The 20457-nt window shown below is 39.8% G+C and overlaps 1 protein-coding gene across 1 annotated transcript in view; it reads left to right on the top strand.

Moving 5' to 3' along the window:
* LOC111159006 (thioredoxin reductase 3) overlaps positions 1-20057 on the top strand; it is a 79695-nt gene extending 59638 nt beyond the window's left edge. The window contains exons 15-17 of the mRNA XM_022521368.1: positions 17175-17270; positions 18922-19056; positions 19266-20057. Coding sequence (XP_022377076.1) covers positions 17175-17270; positions 18922-19056; positions 19266-19328 — 294 coding nt within the window. The 3' untranslated portion in view covers positions 19329-20057. The remainder of the gene's footprint in view (positions 1-17174; positions 17271-18921; positions 19057-19265) is intronic.
* Positions 20058-20457: the final 400 nt, after the last annotated feature.

Here is a 20457-nt window from a genome sequence, read left to right on the forward strand (position 1 = left end):
GGGTTCCCCTTTCTCCGTGTCCTCTCCAACATCTGTCGTTTCCTGATTTGTTAATTTTAACTGTTCTGACTGGTGTGAGGTGGTATCTTACTGCGGTTTTGATTTGTATTTCCCTGATGCCAAGTGATACTGAGCATTTTTTCATGTGTCTGTTGGCCATCTGGATGTCTTCTTTGCAGAAATGTCTGTTCATGTCTTCTGCCCATTTCTTGATTGGATTATTTGTTCTTTAGGTGTTGAGTTTTATAAGTTCTTTATAGATTTTGGATACTAGCCCTTTATCTGATATGTCATTTGCGATTATCTTCTTCCATTCTGTCAGTTGTCTTTTGGTTTTGTTGACTGTTTCCTTTGCTGTGCAAAAGCTTTTGATCTTGATGAAGTCCCAATAGTTCATTTTTGACCTTGCTTCCCTTGCCTTTGGAGATGTTTTTAGGAAGAAGTTACTGCAGCTGAGGTCGAAGAGGTTGCTGCCTGTGTTCTCCTCAAGGATTTTGATAGATTCCTGTGTCACGTTGAGGTCTTTCATCCGTTTTGAGTCTATTTTTGTGTATGGTGTAAGGAAATGGTCCAGTTTCATTTTTCTGCATGTGGCTGAATTTTGCCAACACCATTTGTTGAATAGACTGTCTTTTTTCCATTGGACATTCTTTCCTGCTTCGTCGAAGATTAGTTGACCATAGATTTGAGGGTCTATGACTGGGCTCTCCATTCTGTCCTATTGATATATGTGTTTGTGCCAGTACCATACTGTCTTGATGATGACAGCTTTGTAATAGAGCTTGAAGTCTGGGATGGTAATGCCACCAACTTTGGCTTTCTTTTTCAACATTCCTCTGGCTGTTCTGGTCTTTTCTGGTTCCATATAAATTTCAGGATTATTTGTTCTATTTCTTTGAAAAAAATGGGTGGGATTTTGATAGGGATTGCATTAAATGTGTAGATTGCTTTAGGTAGCATAGACATTTTCACAATATTTGTTCTTCCAATCCAGGAGCATGGAATGTTTTTCCATTTCTTTGTATCTTCCTCAATTTCTTTCAAGAGTACTTTATAGTTTTCTGAGTATAGATTCTTTGCCTCTTTGTTTAGGTTTATTCCTAGGTATCTTATGGTTTTGAGTGCAATTGTAAATGGGATTGACTCCCTAATTTCTCTTTCTTCTGTCTTGTTGTTGGTGTAGAGAAATGCAACTGATTTCTGTGCATTGATTTTATATCCTAACATTTTACTGAATTCCTGTATGAGTTCTAGCAGTTTTGGAGTGGAGTCTTTTGGGTTTTCCACATATAGTATCATATCACCTGCAAAGAGTGAGAGTTTGACTTCTTTGCCAATTCGGATGCCTTTTCTTTCTTTTTGTTGTCTGATTGCTGAGGCTAGGACTTCTAGTACTATGTTGAATAGCAGTGGTGATGGTGGACATCCCTGCTGTGTTCCTGATCTTAGCGGAAAAGCTCTCAGTTTTTCCCCATTGAGAATGATATTCGCTGTGGGTTTTTCATAGCTGGCTTTGATGATATTGAGGAATGTACCCTCTATCCCTACACTTTGAAGAGTTTTGATCAAGAAAGGATGCTGTACTTTGTCAAATGCTTTTTCAGCATCTATTGAGAGTATCATAAGGTTCTTGTCCTTTCTTTTATTAATGTATTGTATCACATTGATTTATTTTAGGATGTTGAACCAACCTTGCAGCCCAGTTGCACTTGGTGTAATCCCACTTGGTCATGGTGAATAATCCTTTTAATGTACTGTTGGATATTATTGGCTAGTATTTTGGCGAGAATTTTTGCATCTGTGTTCATCAAGGATATTGGTCTGTAATTCTCTTTTTTGATGGGGTCTTTGTCTGGTTTTGGATCAAGGTAATGCTGGCCTCATAAAATCAGTTTGGAACTTTTTCTTCCATATCTACTTTTTTGAACAGTTTCAGGAGAATAGGTATTAATTCTTTAAATGTTTGGTAGAATTCCGCTGGGAAGCCGTCTGGTCCTGGGCTCTTGTTTCTTGGGAGATATATGATGACTGCTTCAATCTCCTTACTGGTTATGGGTCTGTTCAGGTTTTCTATTTCTTCCTGGTTCAGTTTTGGTAGTTTATATATCTCTAGGAATGCATCCATTTCTTCCAGATTGTCAGATTTGCTGGGGTATAGTTGCTCATAATATGTTCTTATAATTATTTGTATTTTTTTTGGTGTTGGTTGTGATGTCTCCTCTTTCCTTCATGATTTTATTTATTTGGGTCCTTTCTCTTTTCTTTTTGATAAGTCTGGCCAGGGGTTTATCAATCTTATTCATTCTTTCAAAGAACCAGTTCCTAGTTTCGTTGATTTGTTCTACTGTTCTTTTGGTTTTTATTTCATTGATTTCTGCTCTGATCTTTATGATTTCTCTTATTCTGCTAGGTTTAGGCTTTCTTTGCTGTTCCTTCTCCAGCTCCTTTAGGTGTAGGGTTAGGTTGTGTACTCGAGACCTTTCTTGTTTCTTGAGAAAGGCTTGTACTGCTATATATTTTCCTCTCAGGACTGCCTTTGCTGTGTCCCACAGATTTTGAACAGTTGTGTTTTCATTATCTTTTGTTTCCATGCTTTTTTTCAATTCTTCTTTAATTTCCTGGTTGACCCATTCATTCTTCAGTAGGATGCTCTTTAGCCTCCATGTATTTGAGTTCTTTCCAACTTTCCTCTTATGACTGAGTTCTAGCTTTAGAGCATTGTGGTCTGAAAATATGCAGGGAATGGTCCCAACCTTTTGGTACCAGTTGAGACCTGATTTGTGACCCAGGATGTGATCTATTCTGGAGAATGTTCCATGTGCACTAGAGAAGAATGTATGTTCTGTTGCTTTGGGATGGAATGTTCTGAATATATCTGTGATGTCCATCTGGTCCAGTGTGTCATTTAAGGCCTTTATTTCCTTGTTGATCTTTTGCTTGGATGATCTGTCCATTTCAGTGAGGGGGTGTTAAAGTTCCCTACTATTATTGTATTATTGTCGATGTGTTTCTTTGATTTTGTTATTAATTGGTTTATATAGTTGGCTGCTCCCATGTTAGGGACATAGATATTTAAAATTTTTAGATCTTCTTGTTGGACAGACCCTTTGAGTATGATACAGTGTCCTTCCTCATCTTTTATTATAGTCTTTGGCTTAAAATCTAATTGATCTGATATAAGGATTGCCACCCCAGCTTTCTTTTGATGTCCATTAGCAAGGAAAATTGTTTTCTACCCCCTCACTTTAAATCTGGGGATGTCTTTGGGTCTAAAGTGAGTTTCTTGTAGACAGCATATTGATGGGTCTTGTTTTTTTATCCATTCTGATACTCTGGGTCTTTTGATTGGGGCATTTAACCCATTTACATTCAGGGTAACTACTGAAAGATATGAATTAGTGCCATTGTATTGCCTGTAAGGTGACTGTTACTGTATATTGTCTCTGTTCCTTTCTGGTCTACTACTTTTAGGCTCTCTCTTTGCTTAGAGGACCCCTTTCAATATTTCCTCTAGGGCTCTTTTGGTGTTTGCAAGTTTTTTAAATTTTTGTTTGTCCTGGAAGCTTTTTATCTCTCCTTCTATTTTCAATGATAGCCTAGCTGGATATAGTATTCTGGGCTGCATATTTTTCTCATTTAGTGCTCTGAATATATCATGCCAGTCCTTTCTGGCCTGCCAGGTCTCTATGGATAACTCTGCTGCCAATCTAATATTTCTACCATTGTATATTTCAGACTTCTTGTCCCGAGCTACTTTCAGGATTTTCTCTGTGTCACTAAGACTAATAAGTTTTAGTATTAGATGATGGGGTGTGGACTTTTTAAAATTGTTTTTGAGGGCTATCATCTGTGCCTTCTTGATTTTGATTCTTGTTCCCTTTGCCATATTATGGAAATTCTCTACTATAATAATGCTCCAATATGTCTTCTGCCCCTCTCTCTCTTTCTTCTTCTTCTGGGATCCCAATTTTTCTAATATTGTTTTGTCTTATGGTATCACTTATCTCTCTAATTCTCACTTCATGGTCCAGTAGTTGTTTGTTTCTCTTTTGTTCAGCTTCTCTATTCTCCATCATATATATAATTTATATATATAATATATATATATATATATAATAAATATAATTAATATGTAATTATATTGTATTATATATATATATATATATATAATATAATAGACTGGTGAATAGAAGAGAACCACCCCTTGATTTTGGGTGCATTTTGGTCTCTTAGAAGAAATTACCTCCCCAAATTTTAAAGAATGAGAAATGTATATATATACAAAAATAAGGGTAAATACAATGAAGGGATGGAATATGACTGTAAAGATGAAAATTTAAAAACAATTCTAAAAAAGGAATTGATAACGTAAGTTGGTCAGAAAAAGAAAGAAGGAAAAAAAGGTGGTGGGGAGAGAATGTGCTCAGGCTGAAGACTAGACCAAAGTCCTGTGCTAGATTTAGTGTATATTTTGATCTGTTAGAATAAATTGTATCTGAAATTTTTAAGGAAAAAAACCACATATGTATATCAAAAATAAGGTTAAATACAATGGAGGATAAAATATGACTATAATAATGAAGGTTTAAAAATATTTTCTTTTTTAGAAAGGTATTGTTAAGATAAACTAGTTAGAAAACATTAAAAGTGGAAAGAAGAAAAGTTTAAAAAATTAGAAAAAAGAAAAAATTAAATTAAAAAAATTTAACTTTGCAAGACTAAAGGATCATGGGGAGAAAGCCAGGAATTCCATGCATTGCTTTCCCCTAGCTCTGGAGTTCCGCTATTCTCCTTGGTTGGTGAGTTTGGTCTTGGCTGGATGTTCTTGCTGATCTTCTTGGGGAGGGGCCTGTTGTAGTGATTCTCAAATGTCTTTGCCTGAGGTGAAATAGCACCACCCTTGCCAGGAGTCAGGGTAAGAAATCTGCTTGAGTTTGTGCTTGGAAGCTTTTGCTCCCTGAACGCTTTCTGTAGAGCTCCAGAGGACAGGAATGTTAACAGTGGTCTCCCAATCTCCAGGCCGGAGGAACTGAGATTTCAGGGTCCCACTCCTCAGTGCGCCTTCAGAGAAAAGGGATCAATCACTCCCGTCTCCCTGGTCTCTGGCCCCGCTCTAGGCTCACCTGGCCTGGGACTGAGCATTTTTGTCTCTGGAACACAGCCCCATTTGGAGTTTCCAAACCCAGCAGACTCCTGCCTCCAGAGGAGGAAGGTAGGTCTCCTGGGTTCGCCACTTGTGGTGTCCCAGCTCAAAGAGCAGTGGCATGACAGTGTTGCGGATCAGTTTAAGGTAACCCTGAGCTGACACTCACTCCTTGGCTCCGTCTCTGCAATCGGCTTCCCCGTTCCGATATCTGGGAGCTCTGCCACACTCAGACACTTCCGATCTTTCAGTGACTCCACAGATCCTGAGACCACACTGTCCCTGTGAGGGCTCCACCCCACTTTGGGTTCACTGCTCCATACCTCCCACCTTTCAGAAAGTGGTCGATTTTCTGTTCCTAGAATTGCTGCTCTTCTCTTCAATCTCCTGTTGAGTTTGTAGGTGTTCTGAATGGTTTGATATCAAACTATCTAGCTGAACTCCTGCGTCCTGATGTCATTTCAGTCTGCTACTGCTCCACCATCTTGCCTCTCCTCTGCCAGAGGAGCTTTATTTTTTTTTTTAATTTTATTTCTTTATTTGACAGAGAGAGAGAGATCACAAGTAGGCAGAGAGGCAGGCAGAGAGAGAGGGAAGCAGGCTCCCCGCTGAGCAGAGAGCCTGATGCAGGGCTCGATCCAAGTACCCTGAGATCATGACTGAGCTGAAGGCAGAGGCTTTAACCTACTGAGCCACCCAGGTGCCCCTGCCAGAGGAGCTTTTAAAAATACAAATCAGTTTATGCCATTTCCCAGGAGAAAGCTTTTTAATGATTTCCCAGTGCTCAAAGAATACAATTTGAACTCCTCACTGTTTGTGAGAAGAGGCATTGTGTAATCAAGCCATTCAGGCTGCCCTCTGTCCTGCTTATAATGATCCAGTTACACTGGTCTACTGTTTGTTCTAGAAACCCACCATGTTCCTTCTTATGGCACAATCTGTGGGCTTCTAGTTTCCTTTGCTTATTACTATGATACGAAAAAGTCCAGGGTAAACACGACTGCCAACACTAAGGGAAATGTTACCCAAAAGAGACCGATAAAAAGAAACCATGCATTCTTCCCCAAGTGCCATGATTACATACCTGATACTGCCCTTAGGAGAAGAGACAGATGAGAAAGAAAGAGACATCAGGATTTCTCCTGGGCAAAAAATCCCAGCCTCTCTTCCTAGTGAATACCTGTTATACGGAAGGAGGAAGCAGGGGAGTAATGCCTGCATTGATTGTTAAGGTCACATTTGAGAATCAAAAGCACTCTGTCACTGAACTACCAAATGCATTGGAATCGAAAGAAACAGATGACTGAGAATAAAGTTAATGATATAGGAAAGGTTGAGTTAAAGATGATAGGGGTGCCTGGGTGGCCCTGTCAGTTAAGCATCCAACTCTTGATTTTGGCTCAGGTCATGAGTTCAGGCTTAGCTCATTGATCCATTCCCAGTGTGGAGCCTGCCTAAGATTCTCTCTCTTCCTCTCCCTCTGCCCCACCCCTTCTCTTTCTCTTTCTCAAAAAAAAAAAAAAAAAAAAAAAAAAAGAGTGATAGACATGGGTAGACAAGGATGATCCAACATAAAAATAATTCATACCCTGCTGTGGAAAATCAAAGTGGTACAGAAGTGGTACAGAAGTGACACCATGTATGTCTGGTAGGAATGTAGGGGGTCCACTGACATGAAGCAAACCAAAAACCCATTTAAGAAACAGTGAGACTGTCACCTCCGGATACTCTACAGAGCACTTTCCACACACTGGCAGATATCTGGAAGGTAATTTTCTGGAGATGGTTAAAACCAAACCCTCTTAACTAGGGAGCACTGAGATCCAGTGAAGGCAGGAGCCAGCACAATACTGAAGTGAGCAAATTCATACTGAATCTCACTCTTCTTCCACTGAGCTCCCAGAACTCTGGCAACCAGCCCTTTACCATTCTCTGGCCAGAGGCTGGTAGAGTCTGATTTCTCAGGGGACTCTGACAAGTCCATAGAGAAACACCTAACGATACTGAATAAGGGTCCCCAAATAAACTTCCCAGTTAGATAATTGGACAGTGAAATTCAAATTCAATAAGCTACAAAAATGAGCTCACAGCTTTCAACTTTGAAAAAAGAAATACTTTGAAGCATAATTTACTTAGAGCAAGATGAAGATTGTGTGTGTGTGTGTGTGTGTGTGTGTGTGTGTGTGTGTACAGTTTTATGAGTTCAGACTAATAGTTGTGACACCACCATCAGAATCAAGAGAAAGAACAGTTTCATCACTTCCAATATCATACTTCTTTTTAATCCCCAACATTTAATATGAGCAGACAATCAAAAGTTATCAGACTTGGAAGAAGCAGACTATGTACATATGCACAAAAATAATGTATTACACTCATGAACAGAAAGTAGGACATACTTTCAGAAGTAACATTTAGAGAACCAACAGATACCTGGTGGAAAGGCAAAATATGATAGCAGAAATTAAAAACCTATCGGATGGGCATTTATCCTAGAGAAATGAAGACTCATGTTCATTCTGTGTGTACAAGAATGTTTATAGTAGCTGTATTCATAATAGCTCCAAATTGGGAAAACCAAAATGTCCTTTGGCAACTGAATGGCTAAACAAGAAGCCATGCATCCATACCAAGGAACGTTACTCAACAGTTAAGATGGATGAATAGGAGTGCTATTATGGAAAATGGTGACACGGAAGCTCCAGAAATCTATCCCTTCACTGAGGCAACAACTGAACTGGCAGGAAGTGTTTGAAGCAGTTCTGGAACCCTCAACTCTAGTTGAGTACTTTCAGGAGAGCTTGAAGAGGAGGCTAGGAGACTGTGGTGGATTTTTCTGTTGTGGTAATGGCCAGTGTTGCACAAATCCAGCACTGTGGTGGATATTTTGCAAGGCTGATGGCCTTTACTCCTGTTGTGGCTTTCTGGGGCCAGAGTGGGTAGTAAGGACCTTGTGCTCCAGAAATCAGGGCAGTGTTTTGACTGCCCATCCCTGCTTCTGATTGCTGAGGAGTTGGCACCAACCTCCACAAACTGAAGTGGCTTCCCTGCTGTGGTGGGACTTCAATAGAGAGCACTCCCTTCTCCCCCCATTTTGGGAGTCAGACCTTTAAGGACATCTTTGTCAGGTCCCTGGCTGACCTCAGAGACAATAGAACAGAAACCACAGCAGTAAACACACAGTTTGGAAAAGTCCTACATGGATGATTCCAGCTCTCAACAAACAAAAAACCAGCACTCTCTGAGGTGTGGAAATATGTAATTTCCAGGGTTACCATGTTATAATACTCAGAATGTCCAGGCTCAAGGGAAAAAACAAACAAACAAGCAACGGAGCATATCTATTAGTTTACTAAGTTTACCATAACAAAGTACCACAAACTGGGGACTTAAACCGCAGAATTCTGTTGGAAGTCCAACATCAAGGTAGTTGACAGGGTTGTTTCCATTTAATTTCTGTGAAGGAGAATCTATTCCATCCCTTTCTCCTAGCTTTTGGTGTTTTACTGGCAATCTTTGTCATTCCTTGGCTTGTAGATCTTACCTTATCTTCACTTGGGATTCCCTGTTGGTGTGTGTATGAGTATCCAAATTTTTCCCTTTTAAGGAAGACAACACTCACATTAGATTACGAGAACCACCCTACTCTAGAGTAACTTCATCTTAACTAATTACACTTACAATGACCCTATTTCTAAATAAGATCACATATTAAGATACTGTGGGCTAGGACTTTAAGATGTGAATTTTGGGAGGACACAGTTCAAGTCATAACAACATACAAAGAAACAGGAAAGTAAGACCTATTCACAGGAAAAAGAATTTGACAGAAACCATTCCAGGAGAAGGCCACACTTCGGAATTATTAGTCAAAGACATTAATCTCCTGTTAAATCAATGTTAAGTATATTCAGTGAGCTAAAGGAAACTGTGGGCAAATAACTAAAGGAAGTCAGGAAAATGATGTCTGAACAAAATATCATTAAAGAGATAGAAATTATGAAAAGGAACCAGACAGAAATCCTGGACTGAAAAGTACAATAACTGAATTGAAGTATTCACTAGAAGTTCATCAGCATATGTGAGTATGCAGAAGAAAGCATCAGTGAATGGAGAAAAAGGAAGAAATTCTGAGAGACGAGTGGGATACTTTGAGGCACACCAACACATGCATTAAAAGAGTCCCAGAAGTGGGTGCCTGAGTGGCTCAGTGGGTTGAGTATCAGCCTCTTCTTTTTGGCTTAGTTCATGATCTCGTGGGTCCTGGGATCAAGCCCAGTGTCCAGCTCCACACTCAGTGAGGGGTCTGCTTGAAAGAATCTTTCCCTCTGCCCCTCCCCTGCTCAGTCGCTCTCTCAGTCTAAAATAAATAAATCTTTAAAAAGAAAGCCCCAGAAGGAGAAGGGAAAAAATAAGAGGGCAAAAAAAAAAAAAAAAAAAAAAAAAAGAATGAGGAAGTAATGGTCAAAACTTGAAATACATAAACGTGCACATCCAAGCATCTGAAGGACAACCAAGCAGGGTAAACTCAGAGATGCACACTGACATGCATTACTGTCACATTGTTAAAATCCCAAGGAAAGAGCTAGTTTTAAAAATAGCAAGAAGGAAGCAACACATCATATGAAAAGATCTTTAATAAGGTAAATGGCTGGATTTTCATTAGTACCAGTGGAGGCCAGAAGACAGTGGGGCGATGTAGTTGAACTTCAGAAAGAAAACTATCATCCAAGAATTTTGTATCTGGCAAAGGATAATAAGACATTTCCAGAAAAACAAACACTGAGTGAATTCATTACTAGTAGACCTGCCCCAAAGAAATGGTGAAGAGACTCCTTCAGACAGAAATGAAAGGACACCAGATAGTAACAGGAAGCTATAGGAAAAGTCGACACTAATAAGGATAACTTCTTAGGTATATATAATAATCTGTGTTATTGCAGTTTTGTTTTGGTTTGTAACTATTCTTTTTTTGGCTATCTGATTCAAAAGGGAACTGTATTAAACATTATAAATCCAAGTTAATGAGTATGTATGGTATAAAATGTGACCTATGACAATAAGAATATAAAAGGAGGGGATAGAGATATATTTTTGGAAGCACAGTGTTTCCATGCTGTTGAAACCTTAAATTGTATTATTCCAACAAGATTATTATAAATGTAAGGTGTTAATTGTAGTTCCCAAGGTAACCACAATGATAATTTTTTAAATATACAAAAAAGAAGAATAAGCCACTCAGAATGATGCACTAGAAAACATAAACTAAATGCAAAAAAAGTTGGGAATAAAGGAATTAAGAAGTAAGAAAACTGTAAGACCTCCAGCAAATAAATAGATAAATGCAAAAGTAAGTTCTCATTTATCAGTAATCCTGTGACAAGTAAATGGATTAAAGTCTGCTATCAAAAGACAATTTGTGCTAGGGGATGGGGCAGTAGGGAGGGGGTGGTTGGGTTATGGACACTGGGGAAGGTATGTGCTATGGTGAGTACTATGAAATGTGTAAGCCTGTTGATTTACAGACCTGTACCCCTGGGGCTGATAATACATTATATGTTGGTAAAAATAATTTTGAAAAGACAGTTTGTCAGATTTCACTTAAAAATAGAATCTATCTGTATGTTCTTTAAAGAGACTCACTGTAGATATAAAGATGCAGATTGAAAGCTAAAGAAAAGGATCTTTGCAAATAACAACAAAAAGAGCTTTATTATTATTTTCAGACAAATAGAATTTAAGTTTAAAAAGTTACAACAGAGAAAAAAGGATGTTATATATTGATTTAAAAGTTCAATACAGCAAAAATATGTAAGTTGTAAACATATACAGCCTAAAAATATATGAGGCAAAACTGACAGAAAGATAAATAGATACTTCTGCAGTAATAGCTGGAGACTTTAAAATACTCTTCCTTCAATAATGGCTAAAACAAGCAGACAGGATACGAAAGTGGGGTACTTGAGCACCTATAAACCAATTAGATCTAATGTACATTAGGACACCCCACCCAACAACAGCAGAATACACATTCTTCTCAAGTGCAAATGGAACATTCTCTGGGATAAATCATATGTTAGAGCACCAGACAAGTCTTAGTAAATTTTAAGATTGAAATCATATGAAGTATCTTTTCTGATCACACTGGAATGAAACTAGATATCAGTAACAAAGGAAAACTTTTTAAAAAGGCCAACAGAAATAAACTTTTAGCTAGATTGACTAGGAAAAAGAAGACTCAGATGGTTAAAATCATAAATGAAAGTCACTGCGGCCAAGAGCAAGGAGGTTGCTGCCAGTGTTCTCTGGGATTTTGATAGATTCCTGTCTCACATTTAGGTCTTTCATCCATTTTGAGTTTATCTTTGTGTATGGTGTAACAGAATGGTCCAGTTTCATTTTTCTACATGTGGCTGTCCAGTTTTCCCAACACCATTTGTTGAAGAGACTGTCTTTTTTTTCCCATTGGATATTCTTTCCTGCTTTGTTGAAAGTTAGTTGACCATAGAATTGAGGGCCCATTTCTGGGTTCTCTACTCTGTTCCATTAATTTATGTGTCTGTTTTTGTGTACCACATCTTCTTTATCCATTCATTTGTCCATGGACATCTTGGCTCTTTCCATAGTTTGGCTATTGTGGACGTTGCTGCTATAAACATTGAGGTGTAGGTGCCCCTTCAAATCAATGTTTTTGTGTCCTTTGGATAAGTACGTAGCAGTGCAATTGCTGGGTCATAGGGTGGCTTATTTTTAACTTTTTGAGGAGCTTCCATACTGTTTTCCAGAGGGGCTGCACCAGTTTGTGTTCTTACCAACAATGCAAAAAGGGTTCCCCCTTTCTCATCCTCACTAACATCTGTTGTTTCCTGAGTTGTTAATTTTAACCATTCTGACTGGTGTGATGTGGTATCTCACTGTGGTTTTGATTTGGATTTCCCTGATTCCCAGTGATGTTGAGCACCTTTTCACATGTCTGTTAGCCACCTGGATGTCTTCTTTGGAAAAGTGTCTATTCACGTGAAAGACATTTTTGTTTTCTCAGTTCTGGAGGCTAGAAATCTAAGCCCAAGGTGTCAGCATATTCTTTCCGTGGGCCATGACAGAAGGATATTCCAGGCCCCCCTCCTTGGTTTGTAGATGGCTGTCTTTTCTCTTTGTATACACATCATCTTCCCTCTGAGTGTGTGTCCTAATTTCTTTTTCTTGTAAGGACACAGTCATATTGGATTAGGGCCACCCTAATGACCTCACTTTAACTACCTCTTTAAAGATCCTATCCAAATATGGTTACATTCTGGACTATTAGGAGTTAGGATTTCAAAGTACAAATTTATGTTGAGGCTGTGACATAATTCAGCCCATAATAGAACTAAAAGAATTTAGCAAAGTTGCATGGCATGAAAACACACAAAAATCAGTTGTATTTCTATGTACTTGCAATGAGCTCTCCAAAAAGGAAATTTAAAAATAATTACAGTAGGATTAAGAAGATATTTTAGGAATAAATTTAACCCAGATGGCAAAAGACTTGTCCACTGAAAACTTTGAAACACTGTTAAAAGAAATAAAGGGAGACCTAATTAATTGGAAAGACATTGCCTCTTCATGGATTAGAATACAGTATTGTTAAGACTCAGGATAAATCCTGGTTGGTAGAGGGAAAATTAAGTCTAATGCAAAACAAGATACTCTTTAATTCCATAGAAAATTAAAAGTTCATGAGAGTAAAATAACCATAGTTTACTATGTGACTCAGATGTAAATAGCTTAATTTAAAAAATAGCTTTACTGAGATAGAAGACATATACCATATAGTTAACCACTTACAGTGCGCAATTTAGTGAATCTTAGTATCTTCACAGATTTGTATGCGCAGTACCAGAAAGAAACCTGATACCTGTTAGCAATCTCTCCCTGTGTTCCTCTATCCCCTCACCCTTGGCTCCAGGCAATCACTAATCTGATTTCTGCCTCTGAAGATCTGCCTGTTGTGGGGCATTTCCTGTAAGTGGCCTCATTTTGTATGTGGTCTTTTGTGACAGGCTTCTTTCTCCTAGCGTCAGCTAGTTTTCCAGATTCATCCTTGTCGTGGCATGTGCCAGTCCTTCATTTCTTTTGATTGCTGGATAATAATCCATTATATGGAGAATACATGTTTTATTTATCCATTCATCAGTTGACAGACAAGTAGATTGTTTCCCCTTTTTGGCCATCATGAGTAAAGCTGCTCTGAGCATTCCTGTACAAGTTTTTGTGTACACAGTGCTATCTGTTTTCTTGAATCTATACCTATGAGTAAAATTACTGAGTCACAGGTAACTCTGTGTTGAACTTTTTGAGGAACTGGCCAACTGTTTTCCGAGCTGTACCATTTTACATTCTCAGCAACAATGTAGGAGGGTTCCAGTTTCTCCACATCTTAGCTAACACTTGTTATTGTCTTTTTTGATTATAGCTATCTGTAGTGGGTTGAGTGGTGACTCCCCAAAAGATATGTCCACAGCCTAGCCCCTGGAACCTGTGAATGTGACCTTGTTTGGAAAAAGGGTCTTTGCAGGTACAATTAAGTTAAGAATCTTGAGATGAGATTGTCCTGGATCTTCTGGCCATGTACCCAAGAACAGGTATCCTTATAAGATAGAAGAGGAGAGGGCCATGTGAAAACAAAAGCAGAGATTGGAGTTATGCAGCCAAAGACAAGGAACGTCTGGGGACACCAGAAGCTAAAAGAGGAAAGAAATACTCCTTTTGGAGCCTTTGGGAGGAGCCTGGCTGTGTGGACACCTTGATTTCAGATTTCTGGCCTTCAGAATTATAAAAATATTAACTCCTTTTGTTTTAAGCCACCAAGTCTTGGTGATTTGTTGGGGCAGTGCTGGGAAACTAATACACCAGTCTAGTGGTGTCTCTTTACAGTTTCCATTTGCATTTCCTTGATTACTAATGATATTGGGAGTCTTTTCATGGCCTTATTGGCTAGGTGTATATCTCTTTTTGTTCAGATGTCTATTTAGATCCTTGGCCCTTTTAAAAATTGGGTTGTTGCTTTATTGAGTTCTAAGAGTTCTTCGTATGTTCTACTTCCAAGTCTCTTACCAGAGAGATGATTTATAAAACCTCTCATCCATTTGGCAGGTTGTCTTTTGATTCCTTTGATGGCTTCCTCTGAAGCTCAGAAGTCTTTCATTTTGATGAAATCCACTTTATCTTTTTTTCTGTTGTGTTTTTGACATCACATTGAATAAACTGTTGCCCAGTCTAAAGTCGTGAAGATTTATGCTTATGTTTCCTTCTAAGAGTTTTATCAAAGCTTTTAGCTTCTACATCTATATCTTCAATCCATTTTGAGTTAATTTTTGCCTATGATGTGAGGTAGGGGTCCAGCTTCATTCCTTTGTATGTGAATATCCAATTGTCTGTGAACAGCTTGACTTAGTAAAGCAAACACTGATAATTGATTTAGCTGAGAAAATATCTGTAATTGGGAGGATGAGTGGGTCAGGAAGGGTGTCCAGTGAATGGGTGGTAGGGACTGAGGAAGAAAGGGAGTTAAATCCTCCTCGCTGGTAGAGGCAAGCCAATAAAGCCTAAAATGGAAAACTCAAGAAGTAGCAGCATAAGCATGTTATTTAGAAACATGGAGGTAAATAAAGAGGTGAAAGCAACCTAGAGATGCTGATTTCAGTGCCTGGCCCCTTCCCCAGAGATGCTAATTTAGCAGGTTGGGCATGTGTCCACCCCACCCTAGGATTCTAATGACCAGCCAAGGTTGTGAACCATTGATCCAGAGGTGCTGACTTTAGCCAACCCATGGGCATTTTCTTTTGTCCACAACTCATTTACAATGTATGTAGTTCTAGAAGAAGAAAGAGTGCTCACTATGATACTTAATTAAGCTGACAGAAGAGGAGAAAAGTAGAAATAGCTTAATGTCTGAAATCTGCATTTTAGTTAAGAAACAGACTCAAATTGTAAAGAACTGAAGAATAAAATGAGACCAGCAGGGGCGCCTGGGTGGCTCAGTGGGTTAAAGCCTCTGCCTTCGGCTCGGGTCATGATCCCAGAGTCCTGGGATCGAGCCCCGCATTGGGCTCTCTGCTCAGCAGGGAGCCTGCTTCCTCCTCTCTCTCTGCCTGCCTCTCTGCCTCCTTGTGATTTCTGTCTGTCAAATAAATAAATAAATCTTTAAAAAAAAATGAGACCAACAAAATAAAATCATTTCTGAACCAGGCAGATACAACTGCAGCACTGATCTGCAGATCCAGCAGTTGGAAAACATACTCTTTAAAAAACAAAAGTGAAAACAGTTGCCTCCAGTTGATTGAAATGGACATGGGAGACAGACATTGTTGTTTTCATAATAGAGCTTCGAAAATTACATCTAATAATTGTGCATAATTTGATAAATTAAAAAAGAGACAATAACAGATTCTGAATGAGAGCAATGGGGAGATGAGCCCTACTGGATATTAAAATTTATCATATAGCTGTAATAATTAAAATTGTACCATAGTGGTATACAGGTGGATGGAAAGACAGGTGGAACAGAATATGAAACCTGGAAATGGGTTCAAATGCTTAGAAGAATTCATACATGATAGAGATCGTATTTTAATCAGTGGGAAGAGACATTCATTTAAAGGCATTGGAATAAGTGGATGGCCATTCAAGAAGCAAGTAAACTTAGATCCACACTTCACATCCACTTGGAACAAGGAGGACCAAGGATTTAAATAAAATAAAATCTTCCAAATACTAAAAGGAACATCACACACAGAGCACAAATGGGAGAAAGAAGGAAAAGGAATTGAAACATGTGAGCAGAGTGGCATGGGACAAGCCAGGAACAAGCTTGCTGTGGGGAAAATCTTGTTTAAAACCCCAGAGCTTTCACCATCTCTTTTCTTAAGCTGTATTTTAGGAAGTACTGTCTTGATGTAAAGAAGCATTTATCTTCTATTCCTGATAGCCAGAGAGATTGATAAGTTTGTCTTAAAATACATGAAAAGTTTGTTGCTTTTCTGTTAAATACAAGTTTTATTACAAGTAATTGTGTTCTATGATAGCTTTTATTATTATTATTTTTTATTTTCAGCATAACAGCTATGATAGCTTTTAAATAATAATTTCATTTTTATTAGCTATGCACCAACAATTGATGCTTCCCTAACATTTAAAATATTTATTTCTGGATGGTGGGGATTTTTTGTTTAGTTTTGTTTTTGGTTTTTACTTTGTGAATTTCTTCACTGCCTTATTCTTATGATAACCTTGGATCGTTTTTATAAAAACAATAAAGACATAATTCAAAATACAAAATACAGAATCCTATTAAAGAACAAAGCACCAGTATTTAAATCCTTCCACTGTGGATTTTAGTTCGGAATTCATTTCTTACCCTGTCAGCAGACATTAATTGACTGCCTTCTGTGTGGAGCGATTAGGATGAACAGGCTGGGGCAGTATAGCCCCCACGAGTGGAGGACATGTTGTACTTTGTCCTGGTTCCCAGCTGACCAGGCCAGATTGAGAGCCTTCCAGGTGCACTCAGAGCACTGGAGGGGGGGCTCACAAGTAGCAGAGGTAGTGTTCTTAATGTCTGTGAATGATTGGCACTATTTTATTTCTTCTGCTTTTCCCTAGATGTGGTGTGACTGTGAAACTTGTAGGCAGGGTGTCAATTCACTTAAGCAGAATCTCAGTCTTTATTTACCTTCTCGGGTGCCAGAGGGCCTACTGCATTGCCCTGGACAGTAGCACCCTAGAAAGGTTTGAAAATGGAATGGAATTAATTGGGAGATTTTTTTGGATTGACAGCAGAGCAAAAAAATAAAAAAAGTCCACACACTTGTACAGCTGGTATTTTAGGACAGTGGTCCAGATGCTGCCATCACACACCCAAGTCAAGATCATAAGACTTCAAATTGGTGAAAGCTATTCTAGAGATGATCATCTTTGTATAATTAAAGAGCATATGAGGGAGTGGTTTTCACAGACATTGATCTTGGCCTATTTCTCCTTTGTCTTGCAGGTGTACCATACTTTTTTCTGGCCTCTTGAATGGACAGTGGCCGGCAGAGACAACAATACTTGTTATGCAAAGATAATTTGCAATAAATTCGACAACGTACGTAATACGATTGGATGCTAAAAAGCTGTCATTTTAAACTTCTCTTTTAATCTAGTATTTGGATTTGAATGATCTCTTTCAAGACTGCTTTCATGGTGAGGCAGGAATCCTTCAAATTGCTACCCAGTATATGTGTTTGTGTTTGTGGACGTTGAACACATGACAGACAGTAAGGGAGGCTAACTAATACCATTTAAAAAAAAAAAAAAGAGTCATTGAAAGATGTCTCTTCCCAGAGCTATCTAACTTAGCTGTTTAGAGCCAGATGGTCTGTGAAAGTTTTGGTCATCAACTGATAAAAGGTAGGGTGCATGTATGCCTTTTGTAAATTGACCAAATGTGTGTCAAAGCCTTTAGAAAGAGATGCTTGCATGGAGTGAAAACCTGTTAATTAACTGATTCCTAATGAAGGCTTTCATGAAAGAAGAATTGGTGGGGTGGAGAGCCGGTGGGCAGAGGCTCTCGGCCTCCCCCGTTCTTGAGGTGAGCATGAAATTGATAATGGACGCCTGCATTATCGGGGTTGAAAGCACAGCTTACTCATGACTTGTTTTGTAAAGAACCCTGAGTGTAGAAAGCAGTGGGACTTGGTTCGCCCCTTTTGAAGAATTGCTATTTCTGGAGTATCGCCCTAGGACTGCCTCCCTTCCTGTCCTGTATGGTGGAAAGTGTGAACGAGGTCTGCCCTCACACACTGCCTCTGTTTTCATTTGTAAGTGGAGATTTTCATCAGAGGTCCTTTGTCTCTCCAGGCTGCCCCTCTTGTCCCCCACTTTGCCGCATGATTCCCTACCTCCGACATTCCAGCTCAGGGGCCTTCCGTGGGGCCCTGAGAACTCCCACTTCTCATGCACAGCTCCCGTGGCCTCTGAGGGCCAGACCCCTGAGAAACGCCGCTCTTAGAGCTCTCCTGTGAGCACCCACCACTAAGTGTGCATGAGGCCGCGTGTGTGCTCTTTGTTCTTTCTCCAGAACGTGGGCAGCGGAGGTCTCTCTTCTGCCCTTCTGCCTTCTCTCTCTTACCTGTTGAGCACTTTCACCGGTGAACATCAACATGGAGACTAGAGTCTGATGAAAAAACACTGGATGGCCTAAAATGTACTGTGTCCTTGGAGACAGACTTTGACTCTTGCTCCCTGTCTTGGTGGGTCTGCTCGTCCCCTGCGCCCTGTCCCTCCCTTCGTGCAGGCCTGGGTGAAAGGCCCGCTCTGGCTGGTCCTAGTTATGTCAGGAGCCTGGCAACATGCTTCCTGGGCCAGAAACCACAGTATTTCCAAACTCTGACTTATCCAAGCCCTAGAATTATTCCAGCGTTGGACTTTAATTCAGATTTGTTATGTTGTTGTTTAGCACCATCTCAGCATAATTTGGAAATTTACATCATACTAATGAACTCCTTCATGCAGTGGGTAAATTGCTTGTTCTAGTAAATTTGAGTGCAAATTAACTCTGGATGTGCATTTGCTGGCTCATTTAGCAGATTCTTACAGTGGTTCAGTTTCATGATAATGTTCTCTGCTCAGTTCAACATAAGAGTTCTTTTTCTGTGGTAGCTGCCGTAAATGTTAACTGCGAACTTGCAATAAATAGATTCCTATTCCGATCATTAACCTGCCAGGCTTCTCTTTCTTATGTTTGCCTATTCAAGGATCGGGTGATAGGATTCCACGTTCTCGGACCGAATGCCGGTGAGATCACCCAAGGGTTTGCGGCCGCAATGAAATGTGGGCTCACAAAGCAGCAACTGGATGACACCATTGGAATTCATCCCACATGTGGTGAGGTACGGAGATAGGGTTGGTTTTTACTGATTTCAGTTGGTATGGTTTCAAGAACTGTTGTAAAGCCCATCGTCAGAAAGATTTTTATTAGATTGCTTTGTATATTTTAAAGGTTAATCTAGAAGTGATATTCTAAACATGTTTTCTTAAAGCAATACTGAAATACTGATGGCTAGATATAAATGTGCTTGGTTTTCTTCCTTTCAAACAGGTGTTTACAACCTTGGAAATTACAAAGTCGTCAGGACTAGACATCACGCAGAAAGGCTGCTGAGGCTAGGCCCGCTGCTGTTGTGGTTTTCCTTGTCCTATTCCCATTTCTCTCAAAAACAAGAATGCCCCTGGGTCAAGTGAGTCGGTGCTCAGGCACCTGCTCCAATGAGTGGGGCACAGTGCTGGACTTCTCTTCCCAGCACAGAGATGAGAAGGATGAGGAGGCAAGACGGCAGCAGGTGTTGTGCTCAGCAGGCTTGGCTGGCTGGGAGAGGCACATAGGCTGCCTCCTTGACGGCTTAGCTCGGAACCCATTGTGAGGTGAGCTAAGGCCGATGCTCTTCCATGTCAGACTCAAGCTTCCCTCTGAAGGACCTTGCAAGCACACAACTCACCCAAGTTAATTTTTCTGGTTGCTGGTATTTTTATCCCCATGCTTTGTTGTTTCTCTGAAAGTGTTTTCTCAGTGTGGAAACTGACTGTAAAGTGGCGAGTCTCCAGTACGTGGGCCTGGAAATCTGTGTGGTCACTGATGAGTGGTGTCCCAGAAGTGCCTTCAAGTAGCTGGCTGTGGCACGTGGGTGCCTTAGCAGGAAGTTGGGTACACTGGGTAGAGAGTCAGCCGTATACACCGTACACCGTCAGACTCCCGCCTTGTGCCTCACCCTCTCTGGGTTCCCAGTGGCAACCACCTCGGAGTCCTCTCTTATTAGTGTCTCATGTCAGACATGCTTGAATGTCTTCTCTATGTTGATCTTAAGAGTAATATTAAAAAGTTTTTAATACTGTATGATGTGAGATCTAATTAATTTAAAACTTTAAAATGATTCAAATCCGTATCTATTGAATAGATATGTCAAGTTCAGTAAATGGACAAGTGATGGGAGATTCTTTTTGAATCTGCACACCTGTCAGCATCTAAAAGGCCCTTGAAGTGGGGGTCTACCCAAGGTCCTTCTGGAAAATCTGTTGTTTTCTTGAGAAGCGCACCACAGAGCGGCCAATGCCAGGAAGGCAGCCTGTGCTCTCTTGAACAGGACATTAGCCATGAACCCACTGTCGTAGGATTGGATAGTTCTGTGGTCAGGATTTCTAGCCATAGGTTTCAAATGAAAGATTTGAAGCCATTCAGCAGTTGGGGAACACCAGCGGAGCCTTTGAACACCTAGTCGAGCCTTTGCTCCCCTCTC

This window comes from Enhydra lutris, unplaced genomic scaffold (assembly GCF_002288905.1).
Source record: "Enhydra lutris kenyoni isolate GAN:26980312 unplaced genomic scaffold, ASM228890v2 scaffoldscaffold66, whole genome shotgun sequence".
NCBI classification, from domain to species: Eukaryota; Metazoa; Chordata; class Mammalia; order Carnivora; family Mustelidae; genus Enhydra; species Enhydra lutris.